The sequence below is a fragment of the Crinia signifera genome, chromosome 2 (assembly GCF_055691185.1).
Source record: "Crinia signifera chromosome 2, ASM5569118v1, whole genome shotgun sequence".
Taxonomy (NCBI): domain Eukaryota; kingdom Metazoa; phylum Chordata; class Amphibia; order Anura; family Myobatrachidae; genus Crinia; species Crinia signifera.
The window spans coordinates 324,410,233-324,432,968 of NC_139218.1; the positions used below are offsets into that span (position 1 = coordinate 324,410,233).

Below are 22,736 nucleotides of genomic sequence, written 5' to 3' on the forward strand. Positions count from 1 at the left end.
CACTTTGGGGTCTATATGATTAGTATGGGCCCAAAATTTGTAATCAACAGTGCTAAAAAACAAATACCAGTACAACTACTTCATGAATTATGCATTATGTCAACATACCGATCTGCGCCGACTCCGGTGCCTGGCACGCCTCCTCCCCCTCTGAATTGGAGGTGTCCGGGGCAACTGTGGCATCCTCAGCCCCCTCCTCCGCCATCTCCTCGGGCACAACATCCTCCTCCTGCAACTCCTCCTCCACCTCCTCCTCCACCTCCTCCTCCACCTCCTCCTCCACCTCCTCCTCCAACTCCTCCTCCAACTCCTCCTCCAACTCCTCCTCCACCACCACCACCACCACCTCCTCCTCCTCCTCCTCCTCCTCCGCCACCAACACCTCCTCCTCCGCCACAAACTCCTCCTCCACCTCCTCCTCCACCATTTGCTCCTGCCCAACTTCCTCCTCCTCCACCCTTGCCGGCACCTCCTCCTCGGGGTGTTGGCCCTCGTCCTGGGCCAGGCCTGCCTCCGCCTGTTCACGGGCCTGTCGGGCTCGGGCTCGTGCTGTGTGGTAGAAAAAAACATCATGGTCAATGTTGGCTCATTGGGGCACATTTATTAATCCAAAACAAGACATACATGGAAGGGTGATAATGATGGCAAACGATGCAGGAAAGTAGCTCCTTACTGTTAATGGACTCCAAAGTGTGTCATTCAAATTATTATGTGATGGTTAGTAATTTGTTCCCACATTACAACCCAGGCATTTATCAATGTGTAACACATATTAGATCGGGCACATTGTATGCATCAGAATCCTCAATGCTATGGCATTACATATAAAAGCCTCATGACTGCATGTTAACCAGGAAGAAGCACACATAACAGTCTATGGACTTTTAAACCCATGGACACCCACTTATCATGAGACACATTTTATTGCTTATATATGCTATGTTGTAAGTGCGAAATTTCATAGCTAAAATACTCACATTCCGCAATTTCGCCCCTTAGTTGTGTGAGCAGCTGGGGCTGGCGCCTGCGGAGGTCGGACCACCGCCTCTCCAGCTGCCCGAGGGACCTACGCACCCGAGTGCGGGCGTAAATCCGGCGCCCTGCCGCAGCGTAGGCCCTCCGCTTATGGCGGTTGGTTATGAAGGGCCCCGCACGGCCCAGCCTTGTCTCCATGACGGAGACAAGAACTCGCAGCTCCTCATGCGTGAAGGGTTCTGCCCTCCGTGTCTCCGCCATGTTGACAATGGCATCTATCAACCAATCAGGTGGTGGCATTGGTTGATCACAGTTATTTGTGTTAATAACTTTATTGTTCATTTTTACATTAACAGCGTCTCTGCGCCAACACAAATGGTGACAAATTCGCATGCCTTCAAAACCGTAGTGTTGATGTATGGCAATGAACAAATCTGATATATATAAAACACAGTGTGTATGCACTTAGCAAATCCAATGAGCCCGCGCTCCGCCAAGCAACGCGTGCTATAGCTTAGCAACGCATAGCTGTAGTTAGCATTACTTACTCTATGCATATATGTGTATGCGTACATTTATGTGTAAAAGACACATACACACACTTGCAGGTATCCGGAAACCAGCATTATACAGCAGCCCTGCCTGCCTGCCTGCCTGCCTGCCTGCCTGCCTGCCTGCCTGGCTGCATGCTCCTTGAAATGTTGAAACATGTGCATAAATTCCAACATCATATATATATATATATATATATATATATGCAAACAAATCATACATCAACACAGGAAATAATCCCCTACACATTATAGAATAAATCAATGTACTCACCAGTCATCAGGGATAGTATCAACTACAATAATGAAGATATAACAAACACATTAGATGCCTTGTCCAAGGTATAATAATTCCCACCTATATTGAACTTCCCCCAAAACCAAACACATATGCTAAATATCTCCTATTTCTTTGGCATTAGGAGGGCAGGCTGGCTAATGGTCGGTTTGTAACACTGACAACTAACACACTGGACTTATTTGAAGGGGTGATTGTGACTAAAATGGGTGTGTTATGTCAACTCAATAACATGTACCTGAAATATCTTTGCGCCACAGAGTCCCGCAGCTGGTATCCCCTCCGGCATTCAGGGGCGCGGGATGGGCGCATGGGCGGATCTTGCGGCTCAGATGGTACCTCCCACTCCTCAAAGGGTATCTCACGCCGCACAGCAATGTTATGCAAAAATACACACAGGCCCACGATCCTCGACACCATTTCAGGCGCATATTGCAAGTCACCACCAGTGCGGTGGAGCACTCTAAATCGACCTTTTAAAAGGCCAATTGAGCGCTCCACCACTTGCCTGGTGGCAACATGCGCCACATTGAATGCCTCCTGTGGGCCCGGTGCTGGGTAGCTGTACGGCGTAAGTAGCCAGGGCGTACATGGGTAACCGGAGTCACCCAGAACCCACGCATCACGGCCTTCCAGCTCTTGTAGTCTTTGCCATATCCCGGTTTGTCGGATGACATGCGAGTCATGGGCACTTCCGGGAAACTTCGAGTTGAAGGCGAGAATTTCCATGGATGGGCCACATACCACCATCACGTTCAGTGAGTGGAACAATTTGCGGTTCCTATATATCTTCTCACTTCGAGATGGAGGCACAAATGGTACATGGGTGCCATCCACAGCCCCTATCACATTAGGGAAGCCAGCAATTTGTTGGAAGGCGTGCTGGCTTCTGCGCAGGGTCTCGGGGGAAAATGTCATGGCCATGAAGTGCCCCTTGCGCCTGAACATGGCCGACGTCACACGCCTCAGGATTCGGCAGAAGGCCGGCTGAGATATTCCAGCAAGTACTGCCACTACTTGTTGGAACGATCCTGAGGCGCAGAAATGCAACACCGCCAGCAGCTGTGTGTGAGGCGGAATTGCTGTCGTGATCCCGTGTAGAGGTTCCAAATCGCTCTGAATTAGGTTGAGCAGATCCAGAATTACATTTGGGGGTAACCGGTACCTAGTAAGTACCTCATCATCGGGCATAGCAAACAGAGTCACCCGTGTGCGATAGATTCTAGCACGTCCTGGCCTCCTTGGGCGACGAGTGGGGAGAGCCGCAAGTGCCCTTAGCCTCCTCTCCATGTAGCGCAGAATAGCTTCTGCAACCTATAAAGAAATGAACATAAATACTGATGCACCTATGCACATAATGGCCATATCCCACTACAAACTGATTTGTAGCCTTCTATACGTACAATTGATGGCCGCCCCGTGTAATCACGCAGATCCATTTGACTCTATAATGATGACACAATAATATGAACTCAATACCCACCGTCCAAAACACACAGATAAAGGTGTCAGCATTTTTTGCCAACTTCATGTACTATGAGACATTTCATCTATTGCTGGGACATGTTGTCCTGCAATAGATGAACCCACACAGGTTTAAGACCTGTGAGTGAAATAGTGAACATGTGACATGTTGCAATAATGATACACACACTTTGCTGGCCCAACAATCTGTAGGCAGTGAGGCAATGGTGCATACCTTCATACACTTACATAGTGAATGGATATCATATCTACAAGGAGCATGGAAGAGCTTACCTTAGACCCTGACAAGTCGTGATCTGGAGACAACTGATTCTACCAGCAACTCACTATTTATAGGGCTCTCACATGTGTTGTCTATAACAGTAGAGATGAGTATTGCCTGACTTGTGGCGTGGATTCTCTAAGGGAATGGGCTACTTTTAGCTTGCAATCAAACGCCATCATACGCCAGTAGTCATGAATCAAATGTCATGTAATGCTAGCAAATAGCATGTGTATTGTGCAATAGTCCCAGGTGTATCCGAAGATTCTATGCAATGTTATAATTGGTGACCAGTATTTCATTTAGAACTTTCGCCAGGTTTTCCACAATGGAATTTCCGCCACCGTATGCGGCGCGAAAGAACAGCGACGTACGCTCACGCACGGAACGCAGCTGCCGCTGATGTCCGCCAAACAGGATACTCAAACAGTATAAAAAGGTGTATTACAGGGTGACAATGTTGTTGCTAACATGTCTGGCTCCCAACCAGAGTTAGACCCAGAGCTCCAGCAACTTTTTGCCCAGCTGGACTCCAGCACCACCTATGTGCCACTGCACATGCAGGCAGTGGGTAATGAGGAGGCTGCTGGCCCTTCTACAGCAGGCCAAGCTGCACATGACCATTCGACAGCAGAGCAACCAACACCTGGCCCTTCTGCAGCAGCCCAACCTGCAGCTGGCTCATCTGCACCATCAGCAGATTTGTTTGGAACACAACAGGGGACTTCACAAGGTAGTACCATGGCCAGCACTTCAAGTGCAGCGACTGGTGCCAGGGGGCGTGGCCAGGGACGTAGCAAGGGGCGAGCCAGTGCAACAGCCGAACCACCAAAAAAAAACAAGGCATATGAAGCACAGGAGCTGGCCATCCTGGTTCCCCGAGCACGTGATTGGATAGAGTGCCCATCCGAGAAGCTGACACACACACGCCGATGGAAGATTTGGGAACAGATAACGGCAGAGATTAATGCAGTTGCGCCACAAGTTCGTGAGACGGACCATGTGAAGAAGAGGCAAGTTGTTTTGTCATACATGTGCCCAGTAATAGCCAAGTAATGATTTAATTGATGCTTATATGCATTTTGCAAATGGCACATGAGGTTGTTACGATACACATACATTATTGCCATGTTATTTCCTTGAGAGTCAGAGTAGGGTGATTGTGAATGTGTATTGTAACGGTTGATATCATAGTTGCATGTAATATTATATATGGGACATTAATCACATGTTGTAATATGTAGCACATAGCAATGGCTGCAACAGCTAACATTGGGAGTGACATGTATTAATATGTCAACTTACATTGCAGGTGGCAGGACTTCAAAACCAACCTGAAGAGGAAGATGACCAAGCGGTGGGACCACAGCCAGACATCTGGGGCCGGCCCCATGCCATCAGGGCTAGAGCTCACCCCCCTGGAGGAGATGGCGGAGAGCTGTATCTCAGTTGAGGAGATCAGGGGGGTGAGCACGATGGATAGCGAGGCCCCAGCTGAAGTGTTTGCGTCTTTTCTGGAAGGTAAATATTGGTCATGCCATAAACTTGTGCAAGTAATTATCGTAGAATGTCTCCTAATTGTGTTTATCTTTTCCCACAGACACCCCACCGCTTGGTGAGGACTCTGCTCAGGAGGTGGAGGAGTCCGTGCCACCTGGCCCCAGAGGTAGGCCTGTGCAGCAGCAGGCATCGGGCCAAGCCGATTTGGCCGCCTTGGCCCAGGTGCTTGTGGACATCAACCAGCAGGGAGATTTCGCATCAGAACGGATGCGTAGGACCGAGGAGATCCTGGCGAGCTTGGTCAGCACCCAGCAGTCCATCGCTGGGAGCATGCAGGCCATGGCTGAGTCACATCAGGCCATGGCTGCAAGTGCTCAGGTGCTGGCCGAGCAAGCCACCCGCCAAAATGATCTCCTCCTCCACCATAATGAGCTTATGGTGGAGCTGGTTACCAGCAACAGGGTCCTAATGTCATCCGTTTCTGGTGCATTACCAGCGGAAACACTCCCTGCTGGCAGGAGGGGTAGACCAGCCAACCCCTCCACATCATCTGCTCCACCTGCCCCAGCATCTGGGCGTCCCCGAAGAGCTGCTGCACAGGCCAAGGAGCCTACCAAGGCCAAACGTGGTCGGAAATGAACTTGTGGCCGCATTAATCTCTACCGTTATGTGTTCCCAAATCTTCCATTGTGCTGTGTGTGTCAGCTTCTTGTGTCCAATCACGTGCTGAGGGGAACCAGAACCCTTGCTTCATATGTCCTTTGTGGTTCCCCTGTTGCCCTCTTGTGCCTGGCATTACTGTCAGCTGTACTTGAAGTGATGGCCATGGTACTATCTGGTGAAGTCCCCGGTTGTGTTCCAAATGAGTCTGCTGATGGTGCATATGAGCCAGCTACAGGTTGGCCTGCTGCAGAAGGGCCAGGTGTAGGGTGCCCTGCTGGAGAATGGTCAGGTGCAGCTTGCCCTGCTGTAGAAGGGCCAGCAGCCTCCTCATTTCCCACTGGCTACATGTGCAGTGGCACATAGGAGGTGCTGGAGTCCATCTGTGTGCTATTATATTTGTGTTTTATTATTATTTATTTTGCTGCATTCCTGGCATGTTGTTTATAGTTTTGATGTTTAATTTTATGGTCATTGCATGACAGTGGCATTGAGTGTGACATGAATATAAATAAATGTGTTTACTTTACCCAAAATGTGTGGTTTCATGAGTACATGTCGAATACACATGTGTATTGCTAGTATTAATATTCTGTCATGTCAATTGTTAGCAGTTTTTAAGTGTGGGACAAGTACAGCATATGTGGGGGATTACTAAGGTTTCCTTGAAGCAGCAATGGTTTCAATTAAAGCACTGACAAGCGTCCTATTAGTGAGTAATGAGTAAAGGAGTAGATTGTATTGGGTTCAGGTGTTAATGGTTGTAGTCATTAGGCGTACGTTCGCCTACCGCATGAACGAGTGGTGTCCGCAAAGCAATAGTACACTTGTGGACACCGCACATTTCAGCCCTTTTTGCTCGCGTGCATTCGGAGTGGTTTCCGAATGTACGCCCCCCAACATAAGTGTACTCCCCCGTGTCCGCCCATGTTTCCGCCCCGTTTTGCCCACTTTGAAACTACGCCCATGTGTCATTCCGCATGACGCCCATAATACGCCCCTATTTCCCGACTGATTGCGGTGACCAGTTTTGGACGGGCTTTGTCCGAACTGGTACCGAGTCAAGGCGTGGCACATGCGCGTAGCGTTCTCCACGCATGCGCAGACGCCGTAAAGACGCGATCCGTAAGAACGCGGTAAAGTCCGCATCAATCAGAATAAGGGCCTAAGATAGGGCCTAACTCTTTATTCGTGAGGATCCTCCTTCGCGGGACCATTTCTGAGTCAATGACTTTTGCTTAAGGCAGAGACTGTAGTTCAGCATCCACAGGGTGTGAAGCGCCACCTGGCGGACATTTGGTGTTACCGTGTCACATGTACAGTACAGTGTTTTTAGTGACGTAATATTGCTTTCTCTGATATGGTTTTCTTTAAATGTATTTGTGATTATTGAGTGTCTAATGCCTTAAAGTAAATGTTTACATGCTGCACCTCTTTCTTATTGATTTCTGCATATGTGTACAAATGCATCGCAGTGACTAGCACAGGTGTTTCGTTAAATAAATATTTGTCACTGCTAAATTGTAGTAGTGTCGCTTCTGGGGGTTCTCCTTGGGTTGTGCCATCCCCTGCCACAGGTTCTTCCGAGAAGAAGCCGTGAAGATCTGAAGTCGGCAAGTCCAGAGTCCAGGTACACCATCGCACGTCACCCCTCCAGGGGCTTTGTCACACGTGGCGTCCACGAACAGGATCGGAAACATGTCGGAAACCGGCACTCCACCACCGTCCCCCCGCAGACGTCTTCCGCTACTACCAGAGGACAGAGAACCGCCGAAGACAGCGGCGGCACAGATCACGATGCCCTACTACTTCGGAGCCACGTGGCTACTCACATTCTCGGGAGATACGCGGACGAAAGGCACAAGCACTTTTAAGGCATTCAAGGACCGCATGAATTCGACGTTCACCCTATACCAACTGAACGAAGAACAAAGCAAACAAATATTGCTGGCGCAACTGAGAGGGTCCGCCCTGAGAGAAGTCAAATCATGGTCAGAAGGCGACAAGGAGACGGCGGACAAGATATTGAAAAAACTGGCAAAGATCTTCGATGCCAAAACCGTGCCAGTGCTGAAGAGCAGGTTATATGCCAGGAAGCAGAAACAGGGAGAATCACTGCGTGATTTCGCACTGGCATTACACAAGGCCATGAAGGCAGTACAAGCCGCAGACCCGAGAGAAGTACCACTAGCGGAGGAAATGCTGATAGACCTCTTCGTAGAAGGGGCAAGAGAAGAGACCACCCGCGCCCAGCTCCGAATGATAAAGCGGCAAGAACAAGGCTGCACATTTGAGGAGCTAAAGGAATCGGCACTACAGGTGTTGGAAAAAGTCCAGAATGAAGAGCCAGAAGAAGGAGCTACGGTGGAAGAAGAAGAGACGGAGGATCACTGGGAAGCCAAACGCCAGGGACCTGGTAGTGTAAAGAAGAGAACAGTACTTCAAGAGGCGCAATCACCAGTAGGCCCAGACCCATTGTCCGCCATTAACAGTAAGCTCACAGAACTGGCCTTAGATCTCGCCCGAATGGGGCAAAGACTGGAACAGAGCGAATCCAGACACCAGAAATGGCGTCCACGAAGGGAGAGAGGAGGCCGACCTCGGAGGAGTATGTATAGAGAAACGGGAAGACGCTCTACCGGTCAATTCGACGAGGAGGACCGACCCTCGGGAAGAGACCCACTACTAGGTCAGCGAGAACTCATGCAAAGTCAGACCACGGCAAGAATACCACCTGACACTGAGGAGCGGCAAGTCAGAACAAGAAACTTGACTGGCCAAGTATCGTGGTTCAGTGTAGCACGTGGCTATGGCTTCATAAGGGCAGACAATAGGAGAACCGTATACGTGCACTATACCGGTATCCAGAAGACCCCTAGGAACAAATACTTCCGAAGCCTGGAAAAAGGAGAATGGGTCGAATTTGAAGTGACCAATGGAAGGAGAGGTGTTAAGGCAACCAACGTAACAGGCCCCGGTGGTGCTGCAGTAAGAGGCAGCAGATATGCAACTATCCACAGTCAACATCGACGCTTCATGCACCAGCCATATGGTCAGCACCACCTGAAGAGGAGAAGGTTGCAGGATGTTTGTAGCGAGATTGACCGGCCCATCAGTAATCACCCCCGGCCTGACCAGATGCCACGATCACCAGAACCTAAAGGCTCAATGAGAAAGGGACGGCTGGAGATCAATGAGAGAACAGACGTACGGAGTCAGAATGAGGCAGTGCAACAGTGCCATGAAAATGCCATTAGACTGCAGTGTCCTCCAGAACCCACTAGGCCACCGTCTCAACCTAATGGCTCTGTGGAAACCTCAAGGAAAGCGGAGAAGGCCGAAGCTCAGCCTAAAGAAGTGAGGCCAGGAACCGACAAGGAGTACACCCCAAGAATGGTAAATTCGGGTGACCAGACAGCAAGCCTCCAGCAGACAGATGCCAGTAACGCTGAACGGAAGAGATGCCTCGAAGTTGTGGCCCACGTGACCGTGGCAAAGAAAATGGAGCCATTGGAACTTGAAAGCCCAAAGGCAACTATACCACCGCCCAAAGCAAAGGCCACTATGGAAATCGCAAAGACAGCTGAGAAGGCCGAGACCTGTTTCACCGAAGTGAGGCCTGTGACAAACAGTGAATATATGACCATCTCTGGAGAAGAGTTTGTCTTCAGGATACAACAGGCGATACAGAGGTCCAAGAGGCGAGACCAAGAGGCGAGACGTGTTTAGTGCCAGTCGCACTGTGAGAGTGGGCGACATCCATGCTCATCATTGAAGCACCTGGACCGCAGAGGGATGGGAGTCCTATGGCGGAGGGATGGTTGACCCAGGGAGCCCACTTTAGATAGCCAGGTGGCAGCAGAAAGGTATTAACGTGTATTTGTCATGTAATGTATAATTGTTTGCATCTGTTTTCTTTCATTGGTTCAATGTGGTGTCATGGACATTGAAAGGACTTAATGCCCCTGTTGTTTGCCTGAGGACAGGCAAATTTCCAGCGGGGTGGCATGTAGTTCCCCACTCCAGGGTACCTCTGGTGTGCCCCTGTGCCCCAAAGGACCTAAACATTGGCAGCCAACGCTGCCTAAGAAGACCCCTGTCCACTGTCCAGGACAGGAAGGGTTAAACAGCCAAAGCAGGAGCTAGGACCCTGCTGTATCTGTCCCTACCTGCATTCCTGAGGGGGGAGCACTCTAGTGAGGAGCATCAGCAGAGTGTGACAGGAAGAGAGAGGTCAGAGGTGATCCCAGCAGCTTGGAAGGAAGAGAAAGGTCTGGCACGTGCAGTTGCTGAGAGACTGAGTGCAGACTAAAAGACCCATGCAGCAGAGAGACGGGACCCGCTGACAGTGACCTCTGGCACCTGGGCAGGAGAGAGTAATACAGCAGCCGGGAGAGACCAGAGAGGAGCCGCTCACAGCCGCAGCACATGGCAGTGATTGACAGCTGCACAGAGAGAGGAGACAGGGATCAAAGGAGCTGCCGCCCAGAGCAGGGAGAGACAGCTACCGCTGGGGAGTGATGTCCAGCCAGTGCTGGCCACACAGAGAATGCAAGAGGGAGGCCCTGCAGGGTGCCAGCTGTGAAGCCAGGGAGAATGCTGCCAGAGGAGGTTGCCAGCGCCGGAGGAGGAGCCAGGCCAGGAGCCGCACAGCGGGAGTCGCTTCCGGCCGGAGCCGGCACCTGCAGCTGCTTTTAAGGTACCGGGGTGCCCTATGCCCCAACGATTGGTCTGCACCACGCCAGAGACTATCCCTATTAAGTCAATCCCACAGATTGCTCCTTAGTACAGAGCATCATTAGCCTCAGTCTGACCCACGCTATACTGTCACAGCAATCCCCAGTTACCCCCCGTTACCAGTGAGGAGAGCCACTGGAGAGGCCCCTCCATACCCAGGCCACCTATCTAATAACACGGGTACTATCCCCTGCTCCAGGGACTGAGCTGTTTGCTATTGAGCAGGACAGTGATAAATGTGGTTGTACCAGAACATCCTGTGGCTACTGACCCCTACAACCTGTCCGCTGTATTCCCTACAGGGAGCCACCCCAGGGAACGGGGGCTCGCCTGTCCCTCTGGAGAGAGAGGACTGTTCACCTTTGTCCGTTTTTTTAATAAGTTAGTGTGCACACTAAGGCCCTTATTCTGGTTGGTGCGGATATTCCCGCATTCTTACGGAGCGGTCCGCACGCTACGGTGTTTTGCCGCATGCGGCCATCGTCCGTAGAAACGCCCACGTGTCCTCCGCATTCGGACGGACTCACTCTTTAAGAACAGGGCGTGTTTACGGACGACATACAAACCATGCGTGTGCGGGAGAAACACTCAGATTCTGCACGGTATTACAGAGTATTACAGAGTATGCTCGGGAATACCGCATCCAAACGGGAGCCAAGCGGTGCTACCGCACGTAAGCGGAGTATTTACGCCAAACAACCCACTATTATGTATCTTCTGCAAGACATCACATGACCCACTTATTCAAATACCTATCCTCATAAAAAACTTCTTATTTGGAATTGGAATCAATTAGATGCCAATATATCCTTACAAGCATGCCTAACACATGCATTGCACACATTAACCCTTACAGCAATTGAAGTGCAATGGTTTCAATTAAAGCACTGACAAGCGTCCTATTAGTGAGTAATGAGTAAAGGAGTCGATTCTATTGGGTTCAGGTGTTAATGCTTGTAGTCATTAGGCGTACGTTCGCCTACCGCATGAACGAGTGGTGTCCGCTAAGCAATAGTACACTTGTGGACACCGCACATTTCTGCCCTTTTTGATCGCGTGCATTCGGAGTGCTATCCGAATGTACGCCCCCCAACATAAGTGTACTCCCCCGTATCCGCCCATGTTTCCGCCCCGTTTTGCCCACTTTGAAACTACGCCCATGTGTCATTCCGCATGACGCCCATAATACGCCCATATTTCCCGACTGATTGCGGGGAACAGTTTTGGACGGGATTTGGCCGAACTGGTACGGAGTCAAGGCGTGGCACATGCGCGTTGCGTTCTCCACGCATGCGCAGACGCCGAAAACACGCGATCCGAAAGTATGCGGTAAAGTCCGCGTCAATCAGAATAAGGGCCTAAGATAGGGCCTAACTCTTTATTCGTGAGGATCCTCCTTCGCAGGACCATTTCTGAGTCAATGACTTTTGCTTAAGGCAGAGACTGTAGTTCAGCATCCACAGGGTGTGAAGCGCCACCTGGCGGACATTTGGTGTTACCGTGTCACATGTACAGTACAGTGTTTTTAGTGACGTAATATTGCTTTCTCTGATATGGTTTTCTTTAAATGTATTTGTGATTATTGAGTGTCTAATGCCTTAAAGTAAATGTTTACATGCTGCACCTCTTTCTTATTGATTTCTGCATATGTGTACAAATGCATCGCAGTGACTAGCACAGGTGTTTCGTTAAATAAATATTTGTCACTGCTAAATTGTAGTAGTGTCGCTTCTGGGGGTTCTCCTTGGGTTGTGCCATCCCCTGCCACAGGTTCTTCCGAGAAGAAGCCGTGAAGATCTGAAGTCGGCAAGTCCAGAGTCCAGGTACACCATCGCACGTCACCCCTCCAGGGGCTTTGTCACAGATACACCTCTTTATTATTATTATTTTTAAATATAATTATGTATATGTAATTTTCTTCATTATATGTTGTGTCTAATATTTTTTAATGGTTAAATATGTTTTTTTAATAAATTGGCTTTAGATTTTGTAGCGCTCTCTTCTTAGTAAATATTTATATACCCCTGCAATGCTGACAGTCTTCCGCACCCACCCTTTCTGGCGGGTCTGTGGGGACCAAATGATGCATATTGTAATACTGGCATGGCCCAGCAGGGAACCAAGAAGACGTGTTTGCGCAGGCCACTCCCCCAGTGCGGGACATTACCATATGCCCCACCTCCATCACACCCCTTTTACATCCCACCGGTGCTCACCCCCCCCCCCCCCCCCCTTTTCCAAAAAATAGTATGGTGTAGCTGCACAGATCCTTATAGCCCACAGTACTGCACCAACCTACCATATACTTTATCACAGCTATTTAATCATTTGAGTGCCAACATCTCTGAGAGAGATGTGCAAAATATCCTTTAAAAATACCAGTGTCACTTACATTTGTTATATAGATTAAAATAAAAATGTTGAGTAAAAAAAGATTGGGCGAAATATAATAGGGTGCGATTTTTCGACTTTTGCGATTTTTGGTCATAATCGGCCAAAATCGCATTTTTTCTTAAAATCGCACATGTAATAGGGTGCGAGTCGCGGGAAAAATCGCATTTTTTCCCGTGAATGCGCACATTTTAAAGATGCGATTTTCAGTCACACTGAAAATCGCATCCAGATGTTTTCCCATTGTAAACTATAGAACTTGCATATGTAATAGGATGCGAGTTCTAAAGTCGCATATGGGACCTTACCAAAACCCGCAAAAAAAATAGACCAGCTTCTTGCTGGCGATTTTTACAGAACCATGCACAAATCTTTGTGATCTGTGCATGGTTCTGTCCAAAACAAGGCTAAAAGTTAAAGTTAAAAAAAAAACGGCGCGCGGTCCCCCCTCCTAAGCATAACCAGCCCCGGGCTCAAAAAGCCGGTGCTGGTATCATAAAATCAGAGGGACAAACAAATAGGGGTTCCCTTGATTTAATGAAACCAGCACCAGGCTCAAGGTCCAGCGCTGGTTCCCAAAATACGGGGGACAAAATGACTAGGGGTCAACCGTATTTTAAGAACCAGCATCAGACCCAACCAGCCAGCAGGGTAATGCCACAGCCGGGGGACACTTATTATATAAGGTCCCGCGGCCAAAGCATTATCCCCGTGGCTGGTCAGCATGGGTAGGGGTCCTGGGGAAGTGGGGACCCCCCAATGAAGGGGTCCCCCCCTCCAGGACTTACCAGCCCATGCTGAAAGTCCGGGGCTGTCCCCGATGCCCCTGGGCGGTGGGCATCGGGCTGATGCAAAGTGTTAAAAAAAGAATAAAAACTATTGTTTTCTACTGTAGAACTATGAGTCCCAGCAAGCCTACCCCGCATGCTGGGACTTGGAGAGAAAGTCGGCTCCTGATTGGCCGCTAGGCGGCCAATAGAATCATTCTGAGAAGAGGCGCGGAAGATGAAACATCTCTGCGCCTCTTCAGTCCGTGAGCGGGTACCAGCCGGGAGCAGCGCATCTGCCGGAGAAGATGCCGAGGTCGTCGCCGGGGACCAGGTGAGTAGGATTTCCTTCCTTAGATACCCCTTTTGGACTACTTCAGATCCTGTACCTCGGAGACATCAGCCCTGGAGCCCAGGACCCCGGACCAGCCCCGGAACCAGGACCAAGGCCCCGGAAGCGGACTCTTCTGCCCTGGAGCCCCGGACCAGCCCCGGAACCAGGACCAAGGCCCCGGAACCGGACTCTTCTGCCCTGGAACCCAGGACCCCGGACCCAGGATCCAGGAACCGACCTACGGGCTCAAGGTAGGTAAGTATCAGTATGTGTGTGTTATGTATGTATTAAACTTTTATTTTTCAGGGTGTCAGTGTGTTTTATTTAACTATTTTTTGTACTGTATAACTACAAGTGCCAGCGGGCCCTTTAATGCCCCGCATGCTGGGACTTGTGGTTCTCCAAGTCCCAGCATGCGGGGTAGGCTTGCTGGGACTCATAGTTCTACAGTAGAAAACAATAGTTTTTATTCTTTTTTATACACTTTGCATCAGCCCGATGCCCACCGCCCAGGGGCATCGGGGACAGCCCCGGACTTTCAGCATGGGCTGGTAAGTCCTGGAGGGGGGACCCCTTCATTGGGGGGTCCCCACTTCCCCAGGACCCCTGCCCATGCTGACCAGCCACGGGGATAATGCTTTGGCCGCGGGACCTTATATAATAAGTGTCCCCCGGCTGTGGCATTACCCTGCTGGCTGGTTGGGTCTGGTGCTGGTTCTTAAAATACGGGGGACCCCTAGTCATTTTCTCCCCCGTATTTTGGGAACCAGCGCTGGACCTTGAGCCTGGTGCTGGTTTCATTAAATCAAGGGAACCCCTATTTGTTTGTCCCTCTGATTTTATGATACCAGCACCGGCTTTTTGAGCCCGGGGCTGGTTATGCTTAGGAGGGGGACCGCACGCCGTTTTTTTTCTTTTTTTTTTTCAACACAGCGCACTGTACTAAAAATGTGCCGATTTTCATGACTGAAAATTGCACATTTTCAGTACTTAAAAAGCACCCGAAATCGCACCATATCGCACTTTTTTGCCGCAAATTCGCATCTCATTACATATGCGAATTCGCGGCAAAAAACGTGATTTTTAAAGGTGCGATTTGGTGCGATTTTTTTCTTACGGAAAAAATCGCACCCTATTACATTTCACCCCTTGTTTCCTATACAAGGCAAACATTACAGGTCATTATGATGGATAGAAATGTTTGTTTGGCAATTTTACACCTATTTTGACAAATTCACTTGGCACTCAAAGGGTTAACACATGAATATGGGTCAGACCAGTACAGTAGTACAATGGGAAACATTGACATTAGTGGGAAATAACACATCAGACACTGATTGGCTTGTCTTGCTTTTTATTGTTCACAACAGATTCATATAGAGGCCGCTCAGCGACCAAATTACTCCATATAAAGTGAGAGCAAAATGATGTTTCAAACTTGCTGGATATGGAGAGAGGGAGTTGTGAAGACAGAGATTGGGGGTAGGGGTATTACCTGTCAACAGGACTGGCTTGGGTAGGGGGATTAGCTGTCAACGGGACAGGCTTGGGTAGGGGGAATAGCCGTCAACGGGACTGGCTTGGGGGAATAGCCGTCAACGGGACTGGCTTTAACAGTTGCACAAACTCATAATGATCAAGTTTGATGCAATAAACTGACACAAGTCAAATCAATTAAACTTTTCAACCCTCGGCATTCATTCCTCCTCCTCCTGCCACTCCTGCCATAGGAAGCCAACATCAATACGTGTCTTGTAGATGACCGTCCTATAAAAACAAACTTTGATCAGTGACTGTTATTGTAAAGACACAAACGTTTGCCATGTACAAGTCCTCTCATTATTCCCGGGCCTGCTGCTATCTAGCGCCTGCACATGTTAGTGGCCCTTACTGACTACATTTCTCTGTGTGATTCCTCTTTGGACCAATAAGAGCGCTGATACTGTGGGTGTGACATGACAAGGACGGCCCCATAGAGAAAGCCCAGCGTACAGTGATGTGAGATCCCTCTAATGGGGCTACACACCCAGAGATTTGGGCCTATTTTCTAAGTGATCTGACTAGATTGCCTAGAAATTAAGCACACATCACTGTATGTAGGGCCCATAGCGATAGTGATGTGTGGCCCCGTGCGTCGCTCTCGCTGGGAGATATAGATACTACATGCAGTAATAATCTAGTCATCACCTGTGTTCTCTCTTTTGAGAACGTGGGCAGTGACAGATCGTTCAACGCAGAGTGCTGGTGCAGTCCTGAACGCTGTGTGCTGAGCGCTGTGCGCTGAGCGATCTAGCATCATTCAGATCACTGATAATATCGCTACGTATATAATTTACATGACTTCATTTCTCCTGTAGCATTGCTCTTTTTATATTGTTACACTCATTAGTATCATGATATATGCGTGTATGTCATACAAGTAGAATACCAGCCCATCAGCGCTCAGTGTGGTAGAACTTGTGTAGCAGCCCCAGCTGCAGCAGATATGGAGATAACGTTTCTACATCACAGCATGTGTGTAAGACAAGAAGCCTGAAATCCACCCCAGAGACCAGAGCAGGGAGGACACGAGTATTGTGCCGGCAACCTACCTGCGCGAGGAGTCACTGGTGGTATCTGAGGTTTCTGAGGAGGAATCAGAGGATTCAGAGCTGGTGCTGCTGGTGTCTGATGAGGATGATGACCGGTCCGTCAGGTTATAATAGCCACTGCTGCTGCTATTGGAGATGTCATAAGATGATACGGTGTCATTCGTCATCATGGACACTGGGGACTCCTCACACCTCTTCACCTCACTCTTGCAGGCTATAAAATGATAGACAGAAGTTGCTATGGACAACATCAGCTCGTTATTATAGTAAATGTACCCCATGCTGTTTATTGGCTATATCTAACAGGCTGCGAGATCTGTTCGGAGGCGCAATCTCCTCTGTAGATATAAAGCAGAATAATGTATAAGGCAGAATCAGGCTGGTGAGATAACAAGCTCCTGTCCCCTCACAGATCTCCCAGCCTATTACATACATACTAGTTACCAGCCTGTCACATAACTCCCAGCCTATTACATATATACTAGTTACCAGCCTGTAACATAACTCCCTGCCTATTACATATATACTAGTTACCTGCCTGTCACAGAACTCCCAGCCTATTACACATATACTAGTTACCAGCCTGTAACATAACTCCCTGCCTATTACATATATACTAGTTACCTGCCTGTCACAGAAGTCCCAGCCTATTACATATATACTAGTTACCAGCCTGTCACATAACTCCTAGCCTATTACATATATACTCGTTACCTGCCTGTCACAGAACTCCTAGCCTATTACATATATACTAGTTACCAGCCTGTCACAGAACTCCCTGCCTATTACATATATACTAGTTACCAGCCTGTCACAGAACTCCCAGCCTAATACATATATACTAGTTACCAGCCTGTCACATAACTCCTAGCCTATTACATATATACTAGTTACCAGCCTGTCACAGAACTCCCAGCATATTACATATATACTAGTTACCAGCCTGTCACATAACTCCCTGCCTATTACATATATACTAGTTACCTGCCTGTCACAGAACTCCCAGCCTATTACATATATACTAGTTACCAGCCTGTCACATAACTCCCAGCCTATTACATATATACTAGTTACCAGCCTGTCACATAACTCCTAGCCTATTACATATATACTCGTTACCTGCCTTTCACAGAACTCCTAGCCTATTACATATATACTAGTTACCAGCCTGTCACAGAACTCCCAGCCTATTACATATATACTAGTTACCAGCCTGTCACAGAACTCCCAGCCTATTACATATATACTTGTTACCTGCCTGTCACAGAACTCCCAGCCTATTACATATATACTAGTTACCTGCCTGTCACAGAACTCCCAGCCTATTACATATATACTAGTTACCTGCCTGTCACAGAACTCCCAGCCTATTACATATATACTAGTTACCAGCCTGTCACAGAACTCCCAGCCTATTTCATATATACTAGTTACCTGCCTGTCACAGAACTCCCAGCCTATTACATATATACTAGTTACCTGCCTGTCACAGAACTCCCAGCTTATTACAAATATACTAGTTACCAGCCTGTCACAGAACTCCCAGCCTATTTTATATATACTAGTTACCAGCCTGTCACAGAACTCCCAGCCTATTACATATATACTAGTTAACTGCCTGTCACAGAACTCCCAGCCTATTACATATATACTAGTTACCTGCCTGTCACAGAACTCCCAGCCTATTACATATATACTAGTTATCAGCCTGTCACATAACTCCCTGCTTATTACATATATACTAGTTACCAGCCTGTCACAGAACTCCCAGCTTATTACATATATATATATATATATATATATATATATATATATATATATATATATATATATATATACTAGTTACCTGCCTGTCACAGATCTCACAGCCTATTACATATATACTAGTTACCAGCCTGTCACAGAACTCCCAGCCTGTTACATATATACTAGTTATCTGCCTGTCACAGAACTCCCAGCCTATTACATATACTGTATACTAGTTACCTGCCTGTCACATAACTCCCAGCTTATCACATATATACTAGTTACCTGCCTGTCACAGAACTCCCAGCTTATTACAAATATACTAGTTACCAGCCTGTCACAGATCTCCCAGCCTATTACACATATACTAGTTACCAGCCTGTCACAGAACTCCCAGCCTGTTACATATATACTAGTTACCTGCCTGTCACAGAACTCTCAGCATATTACATATATACTAGTTACCAGCCTGTCACAGAACTCCAAGGCTATTACATATACTGTATACTAGTTACCTGCCTGTCACAGAACTCCCAGCTTATCACATATATACTAGTTACCAGTCTGGCACAGAACTCCCAGCTTATCACTATATACTAGTTACCTGTCTGTCACAGAACTCCCAGCTTATCACATATATACTAGTTACCTGCCTGTCACAGAACTCCCAGCTTATCACATATATACTAGTTATGCCTCTGCACCTGTGGTAAGCTTACCTTCACTGATCAGGTACTCCATGATCTCAGCCACGACTGCTGCCGCGTCCTCTGTGACCAGAGTAGTATCCGGCTCAGTGGGGCATTCCACAGACACCTTAGACACGGGGGTCTGCTCGCTGGTGGGGGGCTGCACACTGGTGGGGTGCTTTGCCGCTCCCTTCTTAAGCCTCGCAGACTTGCTTGGCTGTAAGGAGCAGAGGAAGAGACATCATGAGCTGTGAATACATAACTCTCCGCAGTGCAAGCACTTTCTACCATGGAAGCAATAGAACAGATCAGGTCAATGGAACCAGCTGTAACTGGCATATTTTTATAAATAGACACCATTGATATATGCACCCTCGATAAAGGGAAACCATCGGGTTTACCCCATTGATAAAGGGAAACCATCGGGTCTAACCCATCAAAAAATTCTACATCATCCATAAACCATCGATGACTATTAATCGATTGCCATCCCTGCTCTTATTTTATGATTGACAACACCTTTCTTAGCAAGTAACCAGTTCAACACAGGTGACAGCAATCCTAATATCAGAGGGAAGCCCAGGAATGGGACATGTTGGTAGGTATGTATGCATGAATAATAATATCAGAGGGAAGCCCAGGAATGGGACATGTTGGTAGGTATGTATGCACGAGTAATAATATCAGAGGGAAGCCCAGGAATGGGACATGTTGGTAGGTATGTATGCACGAGTAATAATATCAGAGGGAAGCCCAGGAATGGGATATGTTGGTAGGTATGTATGCACGAGTAATAATATAAGAGGGAAGCCCAGGAATGGGACACGTTGGTAGGTATGTACGCACGAGTAATAATATAAGAGAGAAGCCCAGGAATGGAACATGTTGGTAGGTATGTATGCATGAGTAATAATATCAGAGATAAGCCCAGGAATAGGACATGTTGGTAGGTATGTATGTACGAGTAATAGTATTAGAGGGAAGCCCAGGAATAGGACATGTTGGTAGGTATGTACGTACGAGTAATAATATTAGAGGGAAGCCCAGGAATGGGACATGTTGGTAGGTATGTATGCACGAGTAATAATATCAGAGGGAAGCCCAGGAATGGGACACATTTGTAGGTATGTACGCACGAGTAATAATATAAGAGGGAAGCCCAGGAATGGGACATGTTGGTAGGTATGTATGCATGAGTAATAATATCAGAGATAAGCCCAGGAATAGGACATGTTGGTAGGTATGTATGTACGAGTAATAATATTAGAGGGAAGCCCAGGAATAGGACATGTTGGTAGGTATGTATGCACAAGTAATACAGGTTGAGTATCCCGTATCCAAAATGCTCGGGACCAGGAGAATTTTGGATAACGGATTATTCCGTATTTTGGAATATTTTAATATTTCAATGATGTATTTTGAAGTATCTTGCATTTATGCTGTATAAACACATAATATACACACAAATATATTTTATTACCACATAAAATACACACAAACATATTTTAATTGTGCAAAAAACAAGGTTTCAAAACGTGAAACAAAATGTGTGTACTATCTCAGCACTGAATTTGAATGCCAAGCAATCTTTGTCTTGCACATATATAGTGCCAGTTACATATCATGTCCCCAGTGATGCTGTTACATATGTCCCCAGTGAGTTTTTAGCAAAAAAAAAATTTTTTTTCACTTTCTGGAATGTCCGTATTTCGGAATAATTCGGATAACGGATATTCGGATACGGGATACTCGACCTGTAGTATCAGAGGGAAGCCCAGGAATGGGACATGTTGGTAGGTATGTATGCACGAGTAATAATATCAGAGGGAAGCCCAGGAATGGGACATGTTGGTAGGTATGTATGCACGAGTAATAATATCAGAGGGAAGCCCAGGAATGGGATATGTTGGTAGGTATGTATGCACGAGTAATAATATCAGAGGGAAGCCCAGGAATGGGATATGTTGGTAGGTATGTATGCACGAGTAATAATATCAGAGATAAGCCCAGGAATGGGACATGTTGGTAGGTATGTATGCACGAGTAATAATATCAGAGGGAAGCACAGGAATGGGACATGTTGGTAGGTATGTATGCACGAGTAATAATATCAGAGGGAAGCCCAGGAATGGGACATGTTGGTAGGTATGTATGCACGAGTAATAATATCAGAGGGAAGCCCAGGAATGGGATATGTTGGTAGGTATGTATGCACGAGTAATAATATCAGAGGGAAGCCCAGGAATGGGATATGTTGGTAGGTATGTATGCACGAGTAATAATATCAGAGATAAGCCCAGGAATGGGACATGTTGGTAGGTATGTATGCACGAGTAATAATATCAGAGGGAAGCACAGGAATGGGACATGTTGGTAGGTATGTATGCACGAGTAATAATATCAGAGGGAAGCACAGGAATGGGACATGTTGGTAGGTATGTATGCACAAGTAATAATATCAGAGAGAAGCCCAGGAATGGGACATGTTGGTAGGTATGTATGCACGAGTAATAATATCAGAGGGAAGCCCAGGAATGGGATATGTTGGTAGGTATAAATAATAAAATCAGAGAAGCTATAAGTGATGACGTTATTACCAGTACTGTACTAGGGATGGCCATGGTTGCGATTGCCATTGATGGTGGCCATTGATGTCAATAGTGCAACTGGCCATCAATAGTGTTAAACTATGCAATGGATGTCCATCGATATTTTTACCTATCAATGGTCATCCATTGTGTTTCACTGGTTGGCCTGTGCCCCAATCAAAACACAGGGGCAGTGTTTTGCAGATGTCAGGGGCAGAGCTATGCTCCATGTCCTGGGATCTTTGGAAAAAATAAACAAAAGCAAAACATCGGTTTTCCTGTGCCATCGAAGGAGAGAAACCATCTGGTTCTCCCTCATCTATAGTAAAAGTATTCAACATCGGACATAAACCATCGATTTGGAATCATCGATAGTCGATAGCCATCCCTGTAATGTTCTACACATATTTTATGCAGAGCACAGGCCGGGCTGCTGTCACAGCAGCTGCTGCAATCTGAGCTCTCAGGTGATTGGCAGATAATTGGCAGCATGCCAAAATGAGAATAGTTACATTTGCAGAACTGCAGGGAGGGAGCAGTAACTCTTGTACAGTGGGGAATCCACATTACATGCAATGCAGACCTATCTGAGCTCACAGAACACATGGGATAGACATGAGATAATAAGGCAAAGAGGCAAAAATCATACTCGTCTACTCTTCCAGATAGGCCATGAGGCTCCCATAAATTGGCCCCAGGTCACCCGCAATGCCTTGCCCCTCCTACCAGCACTTCCCACTTAGTCCGCTGAGCCCTCCTTACCCCTGCAAAGTGGGTGGGGCAATGACACGATTCCCATTAAACCACCTAATCATAACCCCGCCCACACTTTGCAATGTTGGTAATAGCAGGGGGCAGGGCTATAATGATGCATCGCATTTTCACGCCCCCAGGCCGCCTTCTCCACGCCACCTCCCAGGGGTGATTTAACAGAGCAGACTGTCGGTGGATCCCCCTTCTCTTCACGGTGTGGTAGACTCTGCTAGGAGTGTCACCACTAAGGCGCATGGGCAGTTAGTGGCAGTTACAGTCAGGCAGGAGGAGCATGGGCAGAAGGCAGCTACTGGCAGAGTAACCTACGTTTATGTCAGCAGCAGAAGTGCTGTCGAACTACAAAGCCCAGCGAGAAGGGGAGATGACGCTTCAGTGCTGATAATGTGAG

General features: G+C 47.6%; 1 protein-coding gene across 1 annotated transcript; it reads right to left on the reverse strand.

Moving 5' to 3' along the window:
• Positions 1–15,305: 15,305 nt before the first annotated feature.
• On the reverse strand, positions 15,306–16,878 carry LOC146059102 (uncharacterized). Its single transcript, XM_083171224.1, has 2 exons — positions 16,552–16,878; positions 15,306–15,727 (listed from the first exon to the last, which is right to left on the reverse strand). Exons 1-2 carry the CDS (start codon positions 16,830–16,832, stop codon positions 15,658–15,660), a joined length of 351 nt encoding a protein of 116 aa, XP_083027350.1. The 5' UTR covers positions 16,833–16,878; the 3' UTR covers positions 15,306–15,657.
• Positions 16,879–22,736: the final 5,858 nt, after the last annotated feature.